The following is a 22,650-nucleotide window of genomic DNA, read 5'->3' as shown; positions in this document are numbered from 1 at the left end:
CCAGTCAGGTGCCAACGTATCTCAGTCACAGAATGGATGATTCTAGCAATTTTCTTCAAGAACATTTACTGGAAAGACTGGATTAGAAATAATAGCAGACAGTAGATATTTTCTGTGTTTATTCATACAATGAAATACAGTCATGCCTTCCTAATCTGACCTCTGTTTATCTGACAATCAGTTTTATCCAATGCTTTTGTTGGTAACAAATTGAATAAATGTAATTTAGTCTCAGTTGTTTACTCTGAGATCTTTGTTACTCCAGCAATTTGCTGTGCAACGGACGATAATGGATTGGTGACAGTACTGGACTGTACACACTTTCTCAGGACGAATTTATTTGTTTTTTAAAAATAAATTACACAGTACCATTTAGAAAGTAACATATGTCATATTTGGGATTACACATTCTTATTGACGTACAAATTCTAGTACTCTTTTGGTTGAGGCCCATCTAGGATTCAAACTTGCACCCTCAGAGTCAGGGACCTAATCGCCAGCAGCCTAGCCCGCTCAGCTACCAGGACTTCCACAAAAATTGTAAGTCGGACAACTGGTAGTCTACACTGCATTCTTTGTTTACCCCTCTGATGAGTGTAAATTGACATGGCTCCCACTGCCGAAAGCTATGATTACACAATGCTATAAATGCTAAACTGACAAGTAATGAGAATTAAGAAGTGTGGACCTTGATTGACTGTTTAGAAAGTTCACCACACATGACTTTCAATCACATATCTAATTTCGATGAGACTGGCATTTTCATGGTTATGTACAAATGTATCCTCCATCAGCCCTGTCTATTCAGCACAAACACATCAGTTCCTATATACAGCAGCTTCCTGTTTCTTTTTCACATCCACACCAGCAGTTTCCACATCCTTCTTTAGAATTCCTTCTTCATATCTGAAAATTTAAATAACCAATTACAAAACATCCCAAAATGCTATTAGTATAACAAGGAGAGTGAGTGAGGGAGTGAGCTGGATTTTATCCATTTTTTCCAGCAAAATTAGAGCAAGGAAAACAGGAGATGGACTTCAGACATAGTGCCAAAGTAGGGAATTGAGCCCCTGCTTTTGGAGTGATGAGCAAAAGAACGATGAGCTACCCCAGTGCCTTTATCCAAGGTGAAACAAAGCTGGAGAGGGTACCAGCATTACACTGACTGACAAACATTGATGTGATGAAGTATTTCAAACAATACAAGAGAGATGCTAGTTTGCGAGACTTCCTAACTATTTCTTTCCTTAAAATCAAATAATCAGTTGACGATTACTCTTCTACTTTGACACTGACAAATTTTTAAAAGACTAAGGAAAATATATTCTTTTCTCCCTTTTCTCCCTAACATCTAACTACATAGTAACATTTTTGTTCCAAATTCAGAATTGTTACAAATACTTTAGATTTAAACTGGACACATGAAAACCTCTGACAACTACCAAAGAAGTCTCTAAGTTTCATGATCGGTTATTATATCATATAGTCTGGCAGAAAATGTTTCAGAACAGTGTTTGGTAACTTTACTTTAAAACTATATGTGATATCCGTTTCCAATTTGGTATGAGGCTTCATAATTCTTCTACCACTGAGGATTTTAATTGTCATAATTTATCACTCGATAATAAGAAAGTTGTCCATAAGATCTGTCATTATTTCAAGTCACAACACCACCTCACACGTCAAGGGTGTTGAGCTACTAACCGGAAAAGCGACCTGGTCATGCAGTTAGGCAGGTCACATGTCACATCCTTACATTATGCTTGGCAGGTCATCACGTGACTTAGAGCATGTGCATTTTGCATTAGTTAACGGTGTCAATACGGGTTAGTCCCACTTGTCCGGTTTGTTTGATGTGCAGACAGATAATCCTGGACAGGGAATTAACGATATATCTTTGATGTACTATCTATAGTCTGAATTGGAAATTTACGAGGCAAGTAGGAGCAATATATATCAAGTTATATCTTTAAAAGGCTTAACAAGTTAAAACAATAACACATTTTAACAACATGTTACTACTGCATTTAATTAACAATGCTCCATAACAAAACATTCATTCTGAGATTCATAACAATTGTCTCTTATACACGTTCAGTGCCCCCTCCATTTGACAATATTTTCGTTGTTTCATCTGATGTGTGCCACCAGCTTGAAGTTGCAAGATAGTTATATCTCGACAAAGACCTGTTCCTGCTTTATGCAAGATAGTTATATCTCGACAAAGACCTGTTCCTGCTTTAAAAAATCCAGGACCTTAAACAGACTGGGGCTGGTTCCTGCAACTTGAAGACTTATCTTCCTGTGTGGTTTGCAGTGTGAGGTCTAACAGTCTCAAAGTTGTTCCAGGTCTCGTGACCATGGTCACCCTCCACCCAGTAGCTAGTGAAATAGTCTTCTGACAACCTTTCCAGTGAACTCTGTCACCATTCCTAGACTTTATATAAAATTTGTACCCAAAGTAAACTAAAGATTGACCTCCACGACCGTTCGGAATGAAACGAGGAACTTTGCATTTGCCATAACTGCAATGACATAAAGCATATCCATCTCTTATTTATACCCATCTAGTGAATTCGTTCTTTTAGGAAAGTACCACCTGAAATGTGTTCACTCAGTGTCTAAGTGACACAAATTGACTGACATCTGACCTGAGCTCACTGAAACTGACTATAACGGGCCAGCAACCCAAGCGCAAAACTTAATGCGATTACTCAGGATTACCTGACCGGACAAGTGGGACGACCCAGTCAATACTGGTATAGGGCAGAGGGTGTCATCTCAAAATCAAATAGGTCACATAATTCATATAATGTTTTCAGATTGCTGTTGCGATGTCTTTTCATGCACTTGTACATAACGAAGAAGTTTGATTCTTTAGTTTCCATGAAAGTGTTTTGAGTTTGGAAATAGTTAGGTGACAGGTTTATTTTCTCGGCATTATTCACAGTCAATATGTAATCCCATTTCCGTGATACTATGCATGTACACACTACTGAAGTGGGCCTTTGATTTGTATTTTGGGGGGGTTAATCACTTGTTTGTTTTCCTCCAATTTTTGAGATTTTTCAATCACAAAGCATCTCTTCTTTGGACAGGTCAGTATCTGATTCATCTCCAAGATGTATTAAGATTGGTGGGATGGAAACCATCTAGTTTCCAGTACTCGTTTTCAACTGCCAATACATGTTTGACACAGGCTTCCCACCGACTGAATTCAATCTCCGCTACTGCCGAGTGAACAATTTTTTCAACGTCAGATAACTTTAATGTTGTGTTGCAGCGTGATACCTTCCCCTTGATATCTCCCTATATCAGTTCAATTGGATTCAGATCGCAATGGTATGGTGGTAGTCATAGAATCTTGTGACAGCGTTCTTCAACAAATTGTCAGTGACATAGGAAGGTGGTGGTTTCTGTTGTAATACAAGCTCATACAAAACTGGTTTTGTTGCTTTGTCAGGTCTTACGATGTTGTTTCTGTCAAGCCATTCAATGATCTCTGCCTTACGACAACTGGATGTTGGACACCGATTGTCGTACTCACGGCAACTGGGGTTTTGAGCATTGTCCGTGACTACCAAGGACTCTTCTGGAAGGGCTGTGATCAGTTGTTCTTCTACATACTGTGTAAAGACAGCCCCATTCATTTCTGTAGTAGATTTAAATACAAATCACACCCAGGCAGAAATCCTTTGTGTGAGCCAGCATGCAGAAATATAAGTCTCTGTCCTCTACCAGATGGTAGCTTCCGCTTCGGTTCCTGTCTGTCAGGATACTGCCATTGGTAACATACTGTATGGGAGGCATTTACCCATGTCTCGTCAAGATACACTGGTTTGTAACCATCAGCATGTTTTTTTCTAGTCGTTTTCAAATAATCTATTCTTGATTTTACGATGTCATGCCGTACACACATGGCAAGTTTTATCCCCTGAACACTTTTATATTTGTAACTAAATTTCAGAAGCAATTAGCAAATAGTTTAAGGAGAGACATCACACTAGTGGTCTTGAGCCAGGATTTGTTTCAGTCGCCGCACCGACACACGCTCATTTTGACGTGTTAGTTTTCTAATTGTGTCCATGACAAGCCTTTGATCAAAACTATCCAGTTTTAATTTCCTACTAACTTTTGAGATGGTTTCTGGAATGTCCGTAGACGAGGCATGGATAATTCCACTCAACATGCCCTTTGAGAGATCCAAGGCATGTTGGGTCCATTTGAAATACTTTTCTGGAGCTACAAAAGGACGGCCCGTTTCACCTTCTCGTTTGAAATAATTATAGATTTTTCTAATAAAGTCTTTTGCGTCAGCTGACAAATTGGATGTAGACATTTCTCAATGTGTAGATGTATGTGCACTTCGTGCAATGCACATGGTTGAAGTCACGTGACATGATCTGCAGAGTATAATGTAAGGATGTGACATGTGACCTGCCTAATGTATGACTGGGTCGCTGCTCCGTTATGTAGCTCAACACCCTTGACATGTGACGTGGTGTTGTGACAGCTCTCATAGACAACTTTTTTATTATCGAGTGATAAATTATGACAATCAATATCCTCAAAGGTAAAAGAATTATAAAGCCTCATACCAAATTGGAGACGGATAGCACTTACAGTTTTAAAGTAAAGTTACCAAACACCAGAAACATGAAACATTTTCCTGAAACATTTTCAAGACAGTTCAGGAGACACAAGTCAGGAGAGGGGTGCATCATGGAAGCACTCACCGCTCTGTTCCTGTAAGGTGCCCCGCCATCCCTGCTCCATCTTCTTGACAAATGAGTCAAATATGTCGATCGTTGGCCCCAGGGAGGTTCTCTTGTAGTCTAGAAATATGACACCAAATATGGCAAGGAGCTTTCTCACATTTTGATTTCACATAAATCAGTTCTACTTATAATTACACAACAGAAATATTTTTCTAGGGAACTGTTCACCCCAAAATATGAAGCCATCACTATCACAGCTTAGACAATTAAGTACCTTTCTGTTTTTTGCCTGTTTCCGCTGTCACAGCTTCTGTTTTGTTTAGTTCCTCCAGAACACCACTGAAATATACAACAGAATATCTATCACTTGTGTGGCCATGTTTAAACACTCTTGGTGTTTGCTGATTGTAGATAAGGGCCGTATCAGCGTATGTACGGATAAGAAATAAGCTCAATACATTAGGAAAACAATCTGAACATGTAGCAGATATGAGGAACAGCAATGACGTACATTCTCAGAATCATTTACGGGCGTATTTATCTGTAAAGCTATTGATGTATTGTTTACTGATCCGTTTACACAAGAATAGCAATGTTAAATGCTATTTTTAAATTACATTCAGCACTCACATACCCCTCATGTTGAAAAATTATCTGGAGCCCTGGAGAAGCCATATGATGTCACAGGACGCTGCAGTCTAAGTAAACTTAGTCTCAGCATTATTCGTTACACTCCTACACTGAGTCTAAAAAGCGTAATAGGAGGTTGCATCAGGTAACCTTCGATATTGACCTGCAGGTTTAATATCTGTGTTTTATGTGGATTTTTATTTGTTGAGAGATCAGTGTCAGTGACTGGGGAATTTGGAAGTCCAGCCAACCCCAAACAACAACCATTCTGACTGGTTACATCTGTTTGTCTTCCGTTTGACTGTCACTCAAAAGTTATCTGATGTGACCTCGTAATGGTTTTTTTTAAGACAGTGTAGGCATGTAACGAATAATACTGAGACTAAGTTTACTTAAACTGTGTAACCTATGTACTTTCACGAAAATGTGTGTTTGAGTGAGTTAGTGAGTGTTGGTTACATTTAGCAATATTCCTGCTACATCATTGTGGGGGGATACCAGAGATGGACTCATCCTGGGCCTTCAGTGTGACAAGCTGACGCTTTGACCATGTGGCTACCCCACTGCCCCAGTTCCATTTTAGCTGCATGGGGACCACTATATTTCTACACTGATATGAATGTGGTCCTGGGATCCGTAGCTGTAGCTAGGCACTGGTTATATGTCACAATGGCACCTGTCTTTCAGGTCCAGCGACTAGCCAAGGACACTCACTTCAGTTCTGATGAGGTTAAAAACTGATGTGCCACCAATCTATAGATATGCGTGGCACTTTTTAAGGAACTGATTATCTTTGACAAATTCTTATTCATTCAAGAGTATATTTTGTCGAAAAAACAAACAAAACAACAACAACAAAAGAACCCCAAACAATAAAGAACTTAACAAGCACACACTTTATATCCAACTGCTGATTACCTTATAGTGGGGACAGCAAATGGACTGAACTTCTCAATCTGGGCAGGATCCATCGGGACGCAGACTCGACCTGAAGTGAGTCACTGTCTACATGTACTTCTGTATGTACATTTTGTCACTGCTCAGGTTAAACAAGGAGGTAAGACGAGGATTTCATAAAGATATACTACCGACAGAAAATAAGGGAACCAAGAAATTGAATGTAGATGACTCTGACTGTGACAGGGTCCGTTATCGTGGCGTATCTCCCAAACGCAACATCCAATGACAATGGAATTTCGCTTAATGCATGCCCAGCACGTGCTACACGTGCATACAGAAGTTAACTCCTGTGAATGTACTGGAGACGTCGCAATCACTAATGCAATAGAGATTGACACTTACTGACAGAAATGCCTCAGAGGCAGTATCTCGGTGAAGCAGCTAAATGGAGAATTGTGGGGATGATACAGGAGGGGACATCATTATGTGAAGTTGCCCGGCAGATGGGTAAATCAAAAAGTGTAATTTCACGCCTGTGGGATAAGTACCGTCAAACGGGTGGGGTTGCAACGAGACCTGGGCGTGGTAGACCAAAATCAACGACACCACGACAGGATTGTCTCATTACGTTAATTGCTCTACGCGATAGGTTTAAATCGGACTGGCCCTCTAAGTCCCCAGACCTGTCCCCAATTGAACATCTCTGGGAAGTTCTTGGTCAAAGGGTGTACGTCAGGGACCCAGGACCCGCCAACCTGGCCCAGCTTGGTGCAGCTCTCCAAGAGGAATGGCGGGCAATAACACGGGCAACAATCCGGAAATTGATTAACAACATGCCATCAAGGTGCCGTGAATGTGTTGCCCAACATGGTGGACACACCAGATATTGAACTTGACGCCTAAAATTGATTTAGTGGATATTTAAAGCAGTTTCAAATTCGCTATTATTTCATTAGTTCCCTTATTTCTTGTCGGTAGTATACTACATTTTGGAGAATGAAGACAGCTTGTATGATATTACTCAGTTTTTCAGGCCAACGTCCAACAATTGACATTTTCTCCCTTCCCTCATCCTCACCCTATACTGACAACAAAACCTTAGACTGAAAAACCCACCCTAGACTGACACCCACACCCCTAGACTGACATCCACACCCCTTGACTGACAACATCCCCCCCCTCCCTGACAACACACGCTTAGACTCGCAACAAAACCCGTAGACAACACACCCCTCCACTGACAATATACCCTAGACTGACAAAACAAAGCCTAGACTGATAACACACCCCTAGACTGACAACATATCCGAAGACGGAAAACACATCCATCAACTGACAACATACACCTTGACTGACAACACACCCCTAGACAAACGACACACTGCTAGACTGACAACCACACCCATAGACTGACAACACATACCTAGACTGAACATACACACACCTAGACTGACAACACTCAATAGACTGACAACCACATTCCTAGACCAGTGTAAGTAAACTTATCCTCAGTACTTTTCGTTACACTCCACCATTGAGTCTAAGGAAATCTTATGGGACGTCGCGTCAGATAACCTTTGAGATTGACCAATCAGAACAGCTTACCAAATCATGAAAGTGGACCTTCGCACATACCTTGTGAAGTTTTTATCTCAGGAAGGTTTGTACCCGAACGATTCTGAATGCTATTTAGCGTACTCACGCTTCTGGGTGATGCACACGGCTTACATACAACCATGACAACGATGAGTAAATAGTCTCTGAAAGTAACGTTTTGTGTCAGTGACCTGAATATTTTGAAAGTCCCTCCGATCCCTAAATAGTAGCCGTTGTCTGATTGGTTAAATCTACTTAACCGTCTGATGTTTGACTGGAAAGTCATTGGTAGCTCAAAGGTTGCCTGACGCGATCTTCTACTAGGTTTTGTTAGACTCAGTGGTGGAGTGTAACGAAATGCACTGAGACTAAGTTTACTTTGACTGATTCCTACACTGACAACACATCCCTTGACTGACAACACACCCCTAGACTGACACCCCTACCCCTAGACTGACAACACTTAATAGACTGACAACACATCCCTCGACTGACAACACACCATTAAACTGACAACACATCCCTAGACTAACAATATACCCCTAGACTGGCATGACATCCCCAGATTGACAATACCCCAAGCTTCTGAGACTCCGACACCCCTAGTGCCTGACAATGTCACCAGTAGCCCCCGATTATTCCCTCACCCACCCAATGGCTATCTCAACCCACACAAACCTGTTTTAGGATGGACACAGAATGGGCTTTTGAGAAGATGGTTAACTCCCTTGCTGACGTTCACGTCCAGTCGGGGGTAACAATACTGTAGCATTATTTCCTCCTTCAGATGTCGTAGTTTCTTGTTCCTGTATTTCTCCTGAAACATGATCTCAAATATTACCAGAAGCTGCTGTAAAATAGAGAATCAGATATGTAAATACGTTAAAGAGAGACAATTCAGGTGTGACAGACTACCACACACAGTCAGTTCAGGTATGACATTATACCATATACAATCAGACAGGTATGACATTATACCATATACAGACAGGTATGACATCCTACCACATACAGTCAGACAGGTATGGCATCCTACCACATACAGTCAGTTCAGGTATGACAGCCTGCCACATATAGGCAGACAGGTGTGACATCCTATCACACAGTCAGTTCAGGTATGACAGCCTACAACTCACAGTCAGTTCAGATATGACAGCCTACCACATAATCATTTTAGGTATGACATTCTACCACATACAGTCAGTTCAGATATGACATCCTACCACATACAGTCAGTTCAGGTATGACATCCTGCCACACACAGCTAGTTTAGGTACGACATCCTACCACATGGTCAGTTTAGGTATGACATCATCCCACTCACAGCTAGTTTTAGGTATGACGTCTTGCCACACACAGTCAGTTCAGGTATGACATCCTACCACATGGTCAGATTAGGTATGCCATCGTGCCACAAACAGTTCAGGTATGACAGCCTACTACACACAGTCGGTTCAGGTATGACATTCCACCAGAGAGTATAGGTATGACATCCTACATCGAGAATTCCAGACTTACCACAGACAGTGACTCCTCTACCCGTCTGACTAGAATGGACCATCTGTTGGCTGAGTTGGTTCCAGTTCTGGTAAAATCTTCCTTCAGCTGTTCACGAAACTCTAAATACAACAGATATACGTTTTTGTCACCTTTACTATTTCGGCTAGAGAAAATACAAAATGGCCAGCTCTCCAAAGGACAAATCTTGTCAGGCAGTGCCAGGTATTTTTTATCATAATTTTGAGCACAGCTAATTTGTCTAACTTGTCACATAATATTATTTTCCCTACATATTGGTGTCCATGTACGGAGCATATTCATTAAGCTTACTTGCCCAAGAGTCATTATACTAGACTCTGGGACCAGGTAATTCACTTGACTCATAGCTTGTTTTACTGTTACACTTGTCCTTGACCTAACCTGCATCTGGGACAAGAGACAAAACCTTGTCCCATCTCTCCTCCATGTCTAGGAAGTCTTGACTGTGACATGCGTAGTCCACAAAGTGCTTCTCAATGATTGTCAAGGCACGTCTGGAACAATCACATCCGTTACTAAATGATGATTCTATTCTATTTCTGGGTTTCAGGAGAGAACTTCAGAAGTAACTGATAACTATTTCCTGGCTAATTTGTTTCTTTCAACTTCTCAATTGGTGACGAACTTGAAAATTGCTTATGTAGTTGCTAGTGTGCTGTGTAACGCCGCAGGCAGCTGCATTCCAGCTATTTATGGTAGTCTGTTTGAAGTCTGAACTAGATAATCCAGTGATTAATATGATCATCATTCAAAGAGGGGAAATGATGACAAGCATTGTTTGCAAATGAATCATTTACAAATCGAGCCAATTTGGACTCAGCTAAACCATCTTGACACAAATGGCGGATGATAGCAAGTGTCGACCAATGAGGGTTTAAACACACTCCCTTAAGTGGCCTTATCGCCCTTGCTATCGTCTGTCATTTGTGTCAAGATTGTTTAGTTGAGGGTCAAAATCAGCTTTCAGTCAACTTGAAATAACACTATAGAAAGGTAGGTGTTATGAATGGTGATCGATAAGCCAATCACCCTTGATTATGTTTATGTTTTAATCTATTGCACGCGATGGTAGTGTAGCAATTGACAAGGCAGGTGGGTGGGGGTACACCAAAGTGTCCGGTCTGTCTAGATATAGTGTACTATAAAATTAAAAACAATATCTTTTATCTGAGGACACAAGGACCTGCAGATTCAAATAGGTGGTTGTGAGTGAGTGGGATACTAGGGATCCCTTAAAATCCATGCTTGTCATAGGTATTTCCCCAAAGAAAAAGAGTGGTCAAGCTTAGTAACTTGGTTGGATGCATGCCATCTTAACCTTATTTGCTTCGCTGCTTGTCCTGCAGGTCCTGACTTCATTACTTCAGGCAACTTAGCTATTGCTGGAATTCTGCTGACGACAATGAGTGGCAATGTTCCCTGCCGCTAAAGAAAACTAATATTTATAACATATCCCCCCTTTTTGGTCACACACAAGATGCATGAAATGACTGGTGCCTGCATAATTACCCAATGTAGGCTGTCGACAAGACTGAAGACATTGGTTGCAATATTTTATGACATACGCGTCAACATAAGTTTGTAAAGTGAACAAAGTGTCGTGGTCAGACTGAAAATAAGATCAAGGTCACCAAAATCGACTGATGTCCAGATCTCCAGATGTAGGCGATCACCAAATTTGAAGACATTGGGTACAACAGTGCATGAAATATCAGGTTAACAAGAGCTTGAAAAGTGTTCAAAGAGTCAAGGTGACCAGAAAGATACGGTCAAGATCCCCCAGATTGACTGGTGTCTACCTAATACCACTATGCAAGCTGTCACACCAAATTTGAAGACATTGGGTACAACAGTTTATGAGATATTACGCTAACACTACGTCGTGGTGACCTTGTAAATAAGATCAAGGTCAACAAAATCAACTGGTGTCCGTGCAATCCCCTAATGTAGACTGTCACCAAATTTGAAGACAGTTAATGAGATATTACGTTAACAAGAGTTTGAAGAGTGGTCAAAGAGTTATGGTGGCCTTGAGAATAAGGTCATGGTCACCCAAATTGACAGGTGTCTGCGTAATCCCCAGTCTAAGTAAACTTAGTCTCAGTGTATTTCGTTACACTTCACCACTGAGTCTAACAAAACCTAGTAGAGGGTCGCATCAGGTAAACTTTGAGTGACCGATGACCTTCCAGTCAAATGCGAGACAGATAAATAGATTTAACCAATCAGACAACGGCTACTATTTAGGGATCAGAGGGACTTTCAAAATATTCAGGTCACTGACACAAATCTGACCACAAACAAAAATCCGCATATAACAGAGTTATTTGACCCGCAGTATATATGCTTTGGGGTTTCTGTTGACTTGGTTACCATTAGCTAATATTTCTGCAAGATAACATCATTGGAATATTGCCAAAAAGACTATTTTCTGAGACAGTTTACTCACTGTTGTCATATTTGAACATAAGCCCTGTGCATCACCTGGAAGCGAGCGTACGCTAAATAGCATTTGGAATCGTTCGGGTACGAACCTTTCCGAGATAAAAAGTTCAAAAGGTATGTGCGAATGTGCATTTTCGCGATTTGGTAAGCTGTGCTCTGATTGGTCATTCTCAAAGGTTACCTGATGTGACCTCCCATAAGATTTTGTTAGACTCAGTAGTGGAGTGTAACAAAAAGTACTGAGGATTAGTTTACTTAGACTGGCGCAATCCCCCGATGGAGGCAGTAACCAAATTTGAAGACGTTGGGTACAGCATTTCATGAGATACAGTGTTAACCAGAATCGGGATGTACAGATGCTGCTCAATACATAGTCCCCCATTCTGCGTAGTGGCAGGGGACAACAAACAAACGGAAAACCACACATATAACTAACACTGCATCTCAAGGAAGACAACCACTTACTTCACTGACGGATGAATTCGATCATCAACTGTCACCTTCTTGGTTTGATTCTCTCCTCCCTAAATAACAGAGAAAGCTGTTTCATGTTACACTCTCATATACACATAGCAGTCAGTGATGTCCATGAGTGTATCCAGCCAGGAGGTGTATTGAACAACATAGAAAATACGGAGACACTCCAAGGGCACTCAGTTAATTCACATCAATATTGCATTTAATGTTTTCATATTCAACCATATTCATATTCACAAGATTTACTCCAGTATTCAAAAAAAGAAAGAACAACTGAAAACATTGAAAAAAATATTTCTTATAAAACATGAATTAAGTTGGGAATCAAGACAAGGGATGAGAGATTTGAATCATAGTTGGAAATTAGGGTTTCTGACATGAAGCAGTATCTGAAATATTGCTTGTCCAGGTCAACAGGCCAGCAGTTATTCCTATCACTGCTAACAGGTAAATCACACCTGACAGGTCATTTGCATAAAATCTTCAATATATTTTCATTAATCAGTCTCTACAAGTTACCTTGACAACACTGAGGTACTCAGCAATGGCTGACCTGGCTGCCTGAGAGAGTTTGCGAGCACCTTCATCGCACACCCAGCAATGGATGCCTCGGCGACCGGAATACACCCACAACAGGTGCTCATACCCGAAGTCATCTACAGACCAAGAACATTTCACATTTAGTTTCATAATGTCTAATGCCAGCAATATTCAACCAAAATGAGAGTGGTTGGTGAAAAATCAAAATTGGACAAGACAATTCTGGGGATCGATATTGTGAGCAGTTAATCCTACCATCAAAGTCAAGCAATGAGGTCACCTTGTTACACAAGCACAGGCTGCTATGCACTATTCATAGGGCTGCAAAAATTTCTTTTCAATTCATCAACGAGTTTGATCCGAATTTCGAATTGATAACCTATTGGAATAATTTCAACACAGCCAGAACATGATTTTGATTCCATCTTGAGCAGTTTTGAGGACTGAAATAAGAAGAAACGTGATTGGTTGACAAAGAGTTAATTATCTATTGAGAATTGTTGTTAGTAGACATCACTAAGCTGACAAAGGATTTCATGTTGTAAAAGCTGACTCTGACAGTCAAATGAAATCTGATGAATTTACTTGTATAAATATTTGAATCAAGGTCTGAGTGAATCATTGCAGACATAACTAATCCAGCTTAGACCTATGACACATTTCATAGTTCGGCCGGAGGTGTTTACAAGCACCTGCGAAAATGAGTGAGTGACTGAGTGAGTTTAGTTTTACACCGCACTCAGCAATATTCCAGCTATATGGCAGTAGTCTGTAAATAATTGAGTCTGGACCAGACAATCCAGTGATCAACAACATGAGCATCGATCTGCGCAATTGGGAACCAATGACATGTGTCAACTAAGTCAGCGAGCCTGACCACCCGATCGTCTTACGACAAGCATAGTCGCCTTTTGTGGCAAGCATGGGTTGCTGAAGGCCTATTCTATCCCGGACCTTCACGGGTCCCTGCTAAAATGAAGCGGCTGTATTTCCAAAATTGACAAAACATGGATAAAGCTCTTCACCTTTTCAGTATACCCATAAAGATCAGGGTTAGCATTGGTCTTCAGCAACCCATGCTGAGGCAACTATCAGGATCAGATGGTAAGGCTTGCTGATTTGGTTGACACATGACACTATAACCCAATTGTGTAGATTGATGCTAATGCTGTTGATTACTGGATTGTTTGGGCCAGACTTGATTGTTTAAAGACCACCGCAATACAGCTGGAATACTGCTGAATATGGTGGATACTCATTCTCTCACCTTTGTCCATGCTGACAGCTTATTAAAAATGGTGCTGTTACTGAAAATGCTTTTAATAAGTTTAATGATAAATTGTCCTTGAGAAAAATCTACAGGAAATATGTCATTGTGTTGTGCCACTGAAAAACAAGCCAAAATAATTATCCATTGTCTCTTGGAAGAAGTCAATGGCAAAATAAACACAAGCTTTGGCTTTGGTCAATTTCAGCCAAAATCTTATATCAGTCCTCAAGGCTGCTGATTATTATCTGATGATCCAGTTGTGTAAACTACATAGAAGTACATTTCCTGAGAAATTCTATTTGTCAAAAAGAAGGGCACAGGTTGTTGACTGTTGACGTGCGGACTTTGTGAACCCGTCCACGCACGGTCATCTGTGTTCATAACACTGTCCGAAGAGAGGCTCAAAAGCGACCTTGAACCACTGACGAAATATGAGTACGGATAGGCAAACTTAACTATATATGGATGCAATTTATTGGGCTTTCCTTTGAAACTAACACAGAGGCGGAAATGCCAGCTTGGGACTGAGCCCAAGAGGATTGTATTCCGAATGTGACGTAGGTTGCAGGTGAGTTATAGATAGAGTTATTTGGGAGCAACATAAACACTCCAGTAGATAGCTGGGTTGGGGCATGATTAAAATGTTGATTCTTAATCTGCCTCTCTCTTAAAAGCAATGAGCAATACATAAAAATAATGCTTAACATAGGCATAAAACTGAGGCATTTATGAACCTCTGGTACCAACATCATGGCAGTTAGTTATATAAGGTAATTTTTCAACCTATTTTAAAAAATGGGAAATATGTTAATTCAGATAATGTATTTCTTGTGATTGCTTTTGGTAATATAAAGATGTTACTTTTATGGGTTATTTTCCTTAAGGATGTATATTTCTCATCAATGAAAACAGCCCAGGTGCCCAAACAGTGTCCATTGCAGGAGAACCAAAGCAGGCAGTCAGCTCTCCCAAGAGGCCAAGCCAGTGAATGACCAAAACATGGTAAATATGATACAATCAATCAATTTTGCCTCTATGCTCCCTTTTGCGCACTCCAGTTAGAAAACGCCCCTGTTCCTATTATTGCATGTTTTACTCTAACTAATGAGACAAAAGTAAGTCTTGTTTGCAAGGACACTGGCTTTTAATTCTCGTATCTATTTTCCACTCTCAGCACTTGTAAAGACAAAAGTCCATACTGTATTAGTGTAGATTTAAAAAAAAGGGAAGATGTTTGATTATGGTTGCCAAAGCAAATATACTTTCAAACTGAAAAGGTTGTATGAATGTGATTTTGCCTGCATCTAGCATGCCATCCAAATCCAGGTTTGACTTTGTGGATTTACTCATTTCCTAAATTACAGCCAGACCTCAGTAAGTGAATGAGCTTGGTACAACTGTATTTTCCGTGTATTGATGTAGCAACTCCAGTATGATGTGACAAAACCACGTGGCCGCCTAGATCATTATCTTGCGAAATCACAACATGCTTTTGAGCAGGATGCGTTTTAGATTCCTTGTAGGAGCTGTAAAATGAAATATTACCGTTTCTAACTGCATCTTGCATTTATTATACATACCCAGGTGTTCATTAAGAGCGAACATACACAATGTGTAGTGACCTTTTTAAAAATCCTCTAAAAAAGTGATAAACTGCTGCTCTTCCACTCACGGAAAAGGTAAACAATGCACAGAAATGATATACAAGGAGGATAGCAATGCAGTGGATATAGATAGCTACCTCTGAGGGCTGCATCCAGGATCTTCACGGCAATTATCATCAGCGGCCAACACTTGTCACAGATCTCGGCACCACTATAACACAATCACAACTAATCTTCACACAACCAGAATGATCTCTTTGTTGTTTAACACCATATACAGCTATATTCCAGCTATGTGGCGACACACTGTAAATATTCAAACCTGGATCAGACCATCTGGTGATCAACAGCATGAGCATTAATCCTTGAATTTGAGATACAGGGATGGCAACAGGAAAAACTATTCCCTGGTAAAAAATTAATATTTTGTCATCATCAAACGGGGATGTGTGTGTGTGTGTATGAGTGTGTGTGTGTGTGTGTGTGTGAGAGAGAGAGAGAGAGAGAGAGAGACAGACAGAGAGAGAAACTGAACGGGTGAAGAAAGCAGTGGGTCTGAGATAAAATCGGCAGAAATCAACTGATTGGCAGAAAATTGATACATGATATGATGATGTGTGTCCATCAAGTCAGCAACACTGACCACCTGATTCCATTAGTCACCTCGTATGAAAAGCATGGGTTCCTGAAGACCAATTCAAATACTGATCATTAAGGATCTCCAAATAGGTCTAGGTGAACTTGGGCTCAAATACCATTTTTTACCAAAATAAGATAAACTTGGTTTGCATCTGTATTTTTTGTCTACATTATAAACTTGATCAAAACACAAATTACACACTACATCACTGTCCATGCAGTTATAATTTATCAGCAGTCAAATAGGTTAGATACACTTAAAAATACTGGGACATTCAAACTTTGGACATCTCAGGTCATATTCCAACACAATATGGTATATTTACCAATATGTACAGAATGGCAAAAGAAACTAAAGTTTTGAAAAAATGAAATCTCATAAAAGAGCTAATGTTATCACTGACAGTGACAACTTAGAGTTGTTATTATTAAGTACTTGTAAAGTGTAATAGTTAAGTCATTAATACCAAGTAAAAGGGCTCAATGGAAATAAAAGCCCTTGAGCCCAAATGAGTATGCACAGACAAGCTCATTCTCTTCTCACAGAGGTTACTCACTCATATATTCCCATGATATGAGTGTTCATGATTGGTTGCAATCAGATTCAGTTGTGCTATTAGTGATGTTTCAAAAGTGATCATTCTCAAAGCCTTGGTTATTTCCGTATACTTTGTGAAAAACAGAACCTCTTCACCTGTGCTCTGTACAAACGTTTCTTCTAGACCAAACTCGTTCTTGTGATCTCAGATCAAAGGGCTTCCCACATTGTACTTGTAGGGAAACTTGTAGGGAAAGAGCGAATGCCTTAAGCACTGGGCTATATCCCCACCTCTAATACTGTGAGGAAATGATGTCAATTTCCTTGTAAACAAACGTTAACCAAGACCAAGACTAGATGCTTTCACTGTTGTGTTATGCATCATAATCATTTTCAATAAATCACAGTAACAGAACTTTTGTGACAGGAACTTGTTGAATAGTCCTCACTTCTATTTTCAGTATTAAAAAAGTGATGTGCAACTCATAAAAAAAGAGACAATGAAAATCTATTCCTATAACATTTGGGAAGCCTCCAAATTCGTCTGATGTACTCACGAGCAGCAGTTGCGAACATCATCGTAGTCGGTCATATCAATGTCAAACACTAGCTCCTTCTCTTGGGCCTGAAAGGATGCCGCCTTTACCGTCTTGTGCTCCTTCGGCTGAAATAGTTACGAGAGAGAGAGGGAGAGAGATGAACATAAGTGCACAGAGAGAGCAAAGGGGAGATTTTACAGAAAAGTCGTAGAATTAAAAAAAAAAAAAAAAAAAACAACTAAAATTTAACAAAGTGAAGTCTTAAGACATTCTTCATTTTTAAAAACTGTCTATCTCCACTTGCTACAGTTAGGGGAGTGGAGTGTCATCAAGCATATACTCTACACTGATAACCTGGTATAGGGTGTGGGTTTTGGACTTCTTCTCTACACTTACAGTGACTTAACTGTTTCGTCTTCTACTCACACATTACAGTCTTCTACTCACACGTTACAGCTTACCCTGTGAGAGAAAATGGCCCCAATATCTATCTTGTAAGGACATCGTTTCTGAATCTCTTTCTCAAGCTCCTGCTGGTCAGAGAATGACTGGTACCGAATGTATACATCATCTTTCAATGTGAAGGAGAACTCTCTGTGCGTGAAGTAGTGTTTGGGCACTGTAAAACAGCAGAGACAATAAGTTAGGTTGGTTGTTGTTTAACGCCACTCTCAACAATATTCCAGCTATATGGTGGTGGTCTGAATACAGTGTTCCCAGAAATTATTGAGAAAATCTTTGTTTTTTTTCTAATGATGCTAAGATTGGAAAAAGGGCTTTCACTATGCACTAAGCATACTAAATAAGGGAGACAACTCTTGAAGGCTTAGAAGGCAGCTCATTACGTCAAGAGTTATCTCCCTTGTCTGAGCAGCCGGCTTCCTGTGTTGACATGGCAGAATTTACAGCTAGAGAGAAAAGAAAGCTCATTCTAGATGATTTTGAAAGGGGTGAGGCTGATGTTAACGTGTTAGCTTGTAGACATGGTATTCCTCTGTCTACAGTATACAGAACTTTGAAGAATATTCAAACAGGAACCGGGATAGAGCACAAAGCAGGGGCAGGTCGGCCTAGGAAATTCAGTGTTGTGGATCGCCGAAGACTTGGGCAGATTGTGAGTAGGGGCAAATTGAAAAGTGTTGAGAACATCAGAAATGAAATGATTAGCAGAGGAAGTCCTCAGGTATGCAATGAAACAGTTAGGCAGGAATTACAGAGACTTAATTGGGTGAAAAAACGTGGAATTCCCTCGCCGTTGATGAAAGATGCACGAAAGGAAAAAAGTTTAAACTGGTGTCGGGCTCATGAAAATCAAGATTGGGATAATGTTTTCTTTTCGGATGAAAGTTCTGTTTGGCTTTTCCCTAAATGTGTGAAAATTTGGACCAAAGATACTGTCAAACCTATCTACCAGCGACCAAAACATAGCCCGAGGTTTCACATGTGGGGTGGCATATCGGCTCGCGGAGTGATGCCATTGTGTGTTTTCACGGGAAACTTGACAAAAGAAAGATACGTTGACATTCTAAATGGTCACCTTCTTCCAACAGCACAAACATTGTATGACGATGATTGGATTTTCCAGCATGATAATGACCCAAAACACTCTGCGCGCTACACAAAACAGTGGTTGTCGGGCGAAAATGTTCAAGTTTTAGACTGGCCCAGTTACAGCCCAGACCTAAACCCAGTTGAGAATGTGTGGGGAGTCATGAAGGACAGAATAAACCAAAAGGGACTGAGAAATATTGAAGATATGAAGGCCGAGGTGGTCCAATATTGGGATACCCTGTCACATGATTACCTACAAACTTTGATGGGTAGTGTGCCTAGGCGTATTCAGGCATGCATTGCTGAGCGAGGAGGTCTAACAAAGTACTAAAACAAGACTGAGACTGTAAAAGGATGATGTTTTAACATGTTTATGTAAGTAAAACGCCAGAAGTTAATAAACGTAATGAGTTACATGACGCAACATGATTCTCAATAATTTCTTGGAATACTATATGTGCAAGACTAGACCAGGCTTTTCACATCATGAGCTTTGATCTAGGCAACTGGGATACGATAACTTGTGTCAAACCTGACCACCCACCTCTTATGACAAGCATCAGTTTTCATGAGTAGTGTCTGATCCTCTTACAAATGGGCAGATTTGCTGACGGTCCGGTGGAATTCTACCACCCGCAGTCCCCAATGCCTGACTGTATATTTTACAATGACTTTGACTGAAGTTGTCACATGTGGCATGAGACACTTGTTTGCTTTTTATAAATTTTACGTGTGTTAACAATTTCAATTACAATCATAAGAAATGTTAAATCGGAAATGTGTGTTTAATTGCTATTCTATGGGTCATGTGAATTTTTAGTGGGTCTGACAGACATCTGAAACTTACAGGTCCCAATGTCCTGTTATTTTTAATCATCATTTGTGAACACTGAAGCATGGGTTTCTGATGACCAATTAGGAGATAAACATCATGTGTTGGCCAATTTCCGGGTGTTATTGAGTATTTGAAGCACGGGAATATTTCATTTCAGCCGGAGGTTTCAAATGAAATATTCCCGTGCTTCAAATACTCAATAACACCCGGAAATTGGCCAACACATGATGTTTATCGACATTGTAAACACAAATGTAAACCAAAGGGGTTTTAGTGTCTGCACTCGTTTATATCGAATACGGACACAGCAGTGAAGTGTCATCAGCTGGCCGTTTCAGCTGGTTCTCATGGTAGCATCTGGAGTTGCTCATTTGTGACGTCATTCTAACTTTACGTCACAATATGATTTGAATGACGTCACCACTGTCGATGACACAACAAAACAATTGTTTATGTGTCAATACGCGGTGAATAGTCTTTCAGTTTCCGGGAATCTAATACCATTTAATCATGTTTTTCAACCAATCAGATTACAGAACACAGTAACTTTTGGTTTACAATTCTAACTAAATCTCCATGGGTCAAGAGAAAAAGAATAAGAGAATGTCATCAACACTGCAACTGAAGTACATTCATAATAATTTCTCATTAGCCACAACATTTTGTCACTGTCATACTCATAGACTCATAAAGATTGTTTATCAAATGTTGAACACCAGATTATGTATGTCAATGACAAGTCACCATTTTCAGCAAAATTCATAAAAATTCCATGAATGTTACCATTATGATTTTCAGGTATACGTCACACATAGGATCAAACATGTTGCAACAATATGTAGTGCTGGTTATCACTCACAACATGCAGATCGATAATCGGATCTCAAGCAACTGGATCTTGGTAACACAACAATAGTCAATTGTAATCATTAACCCGACCACAAAAGTCATGCGGGCACTGTGCAGATGAAACAGGCACTGATTAATACCACAGTTGAGGATACTGCCAGTTGAGACATGCACGTGACCATGTTGTTTCTATGACATTTTGACGGGATCCATTGGTTCTCATGACTTAACAAACTTAACAAAAAGACGAAGTCATCACTATCCCCACCAATGGCAAAATACTCTTCTTGAATATGTCAATAAGTTGTAACTATGTCAAATGCTTTGGTGTGTGTGTGTGTGTGTGTGTGTGTGTGTGTGTGTGTGTTAGTTCTATGCCACACTCAGCAATATTCCAATTTCCAGGTGTCTGTAAATAAATATCTGAGCCAGATAATCCAGTGATAAATGGCATGAGCATCAATCTACACAAATGGGATACAATATGTGTCAACCAAGTCTGTGACTATATTATGAAGTGGGGTATGGAAAAGTTGCTAAGTTCTGCTCCACAAAAGAGCACTACCATCTATGTGCCACGTTTTGTGAAGAAATATTCAACGGTTTAAAAGTCTACACTGAAGTAAGTTTTGTAAACCTGCTCTAGGTTATTGTATGTATATTTATAGTGAGGTATGCATGTCAGTTTGTAATTTTTTTTTTTTGATGAGGGTGGAAGAGATGGGCAGAACTCTTACTCATTCCTTCATTGCCTTTAATTGCCTTCAACCCAAATGGTGATAATTTAATGTCAGCATGCATAATGTTGTTCTAAAATTTATGTTATGGTTTCTAGTCAATTCATATTACCTAAATGGTAAGGATTCCGCCCACACACCCCACCCCAATCAAAAGCCAAAGTCACAAACTGACATATCCCAAAGCGAGCTGAATTCGATGTTCTGGTGATTTCAACAATTCCATTGCTAGCGCTATATCGAGAAAGTATGTGCGCGATCGGAGTGCACAAACAGTTTCAATGGTACGGCGGATGCCCAATTCCTGTCGTGAGATGTTTTATTGACAATTGAAATCAAGAAATTAAGTTATGTAAAGAGCAAATAAACAATATTATTTACTCTCGATCATTAACACCACTTCAGATGCAAAATCAATTGCCTGTATAACAAAACATAGCGAGCAAAATTCAACAAGATGAGTCGTCTGCTAGTGACAGGCTATGTATGAAACAGGAAGCCATGTGATCAAAACCTCTCTCGCAGTGCAGATGTAAAAGTATGGCTCACAGTCGAAAACACATACAAAAATACCCGGGATGTGACAAGCGACTGCAGTTTCGCTGATACGATGATATAAACACCATTTTTGTTGGAAACACATGATACTTTTCAGTGAAATAGATGAATATACCTTTATCACTCAAGGTTAGCAAAATCAAAACTTAAAATGATATTAAAAATAAAAATTACGTTTTTGTCTTATACCGTCGAAAACCCCTAACACTGGGATACATACCCCACCCTAAATATACATCCAATTAACTAGAATAGGTATGAAAAAAATTCAGTGCACTCATTTCAGTGTTGGAATATTACACCGGGTAAGGTGGAAATATTGTATGTGAAATATATATACATTTTGACAGTTTCGATTTTAAGCTAGTTTGGAGCATCCCAAATACAGACTGTGCAGATATAGTGAATTTGGAAATGTTTTTTGAGAAAGTTCCAAACATACCTCCGCCATAATGAAGCCATCGATAGTAAAGGCCGTAGGGAAATAGCCTTTTGTAATACATGGGCAAAAGATCTGGCAACGAAGCAGGGTCATAATTGTGTTTTGTATCCCCCATTGTTACTGTTGACATCTAGACTTCCTCGGCGGTACGAAATCTCCCGCCAAATAGTCAGTTTACGGCAAAACTTCCGTTCGATGCATTATTATCATATTAAAGCATCAACATAAACGCATGGACAA

The 22,650-nt window shown here is 39.9% G+C and overlaps 1 protein-coding gene across 1 annotated transcript; it reads right to left on the bottom strand.

The window, feature by feature from the left end:
* Positions 1-104: 104 nt before the first annotated feature.
* On the bottom strand, positions 105-22,581 carry LOC137298028 (DNA primase small subunit-like). Its single transcript, XM_067830063.1, has 13 exons — positions 22,411-22,581; positions 17,900-18,057; positions 17,457-17,563; positions 15,860-15,933; positions 12,828-12,964; positions 12,297-12,355; positions 9,768-9,880; positions 9,366-9,466; positions 8,526-8,664; positions 6,270-6,339; positions 4,996-5,060; positions 4,740-4,838; positions 105-906 (listed from the first exon to the last, which is right to left on the bottom strand). The coding sequence occupies exons 1-13, from the start codon at positions 22,538-22,540 to the stop codon at positions 887-889; spliced, it is 1,272 nt and encodes a 423-aa protein (XP_067686164.1). The 5' UTR covers positions 22,541-22,581; the 3' UTR covers positions 105-886.
* Between the last annotated feature and the right edge of the window lie 69 nt (positions 22,582-22,650).

Source organism: Haliotis asinina, chromosome 10 (assembly GCF_037392515.1).
Source record: "Haliotis asinina isolate JCU_RB_2024 chromosome 10, JCU_Hal_asi_v2, whole genome shotgun sequence".
NCBI lineage: Eukaryota > Metazoa > Mollusca > Gastropoda > Lepetellida > Haliotidae > Haliotis > Haliotis asinina.
Note: the sequence above shows the minus strand (reverse complement) of the source record. Positions and strands in the feature narration are given on the sequence as shown.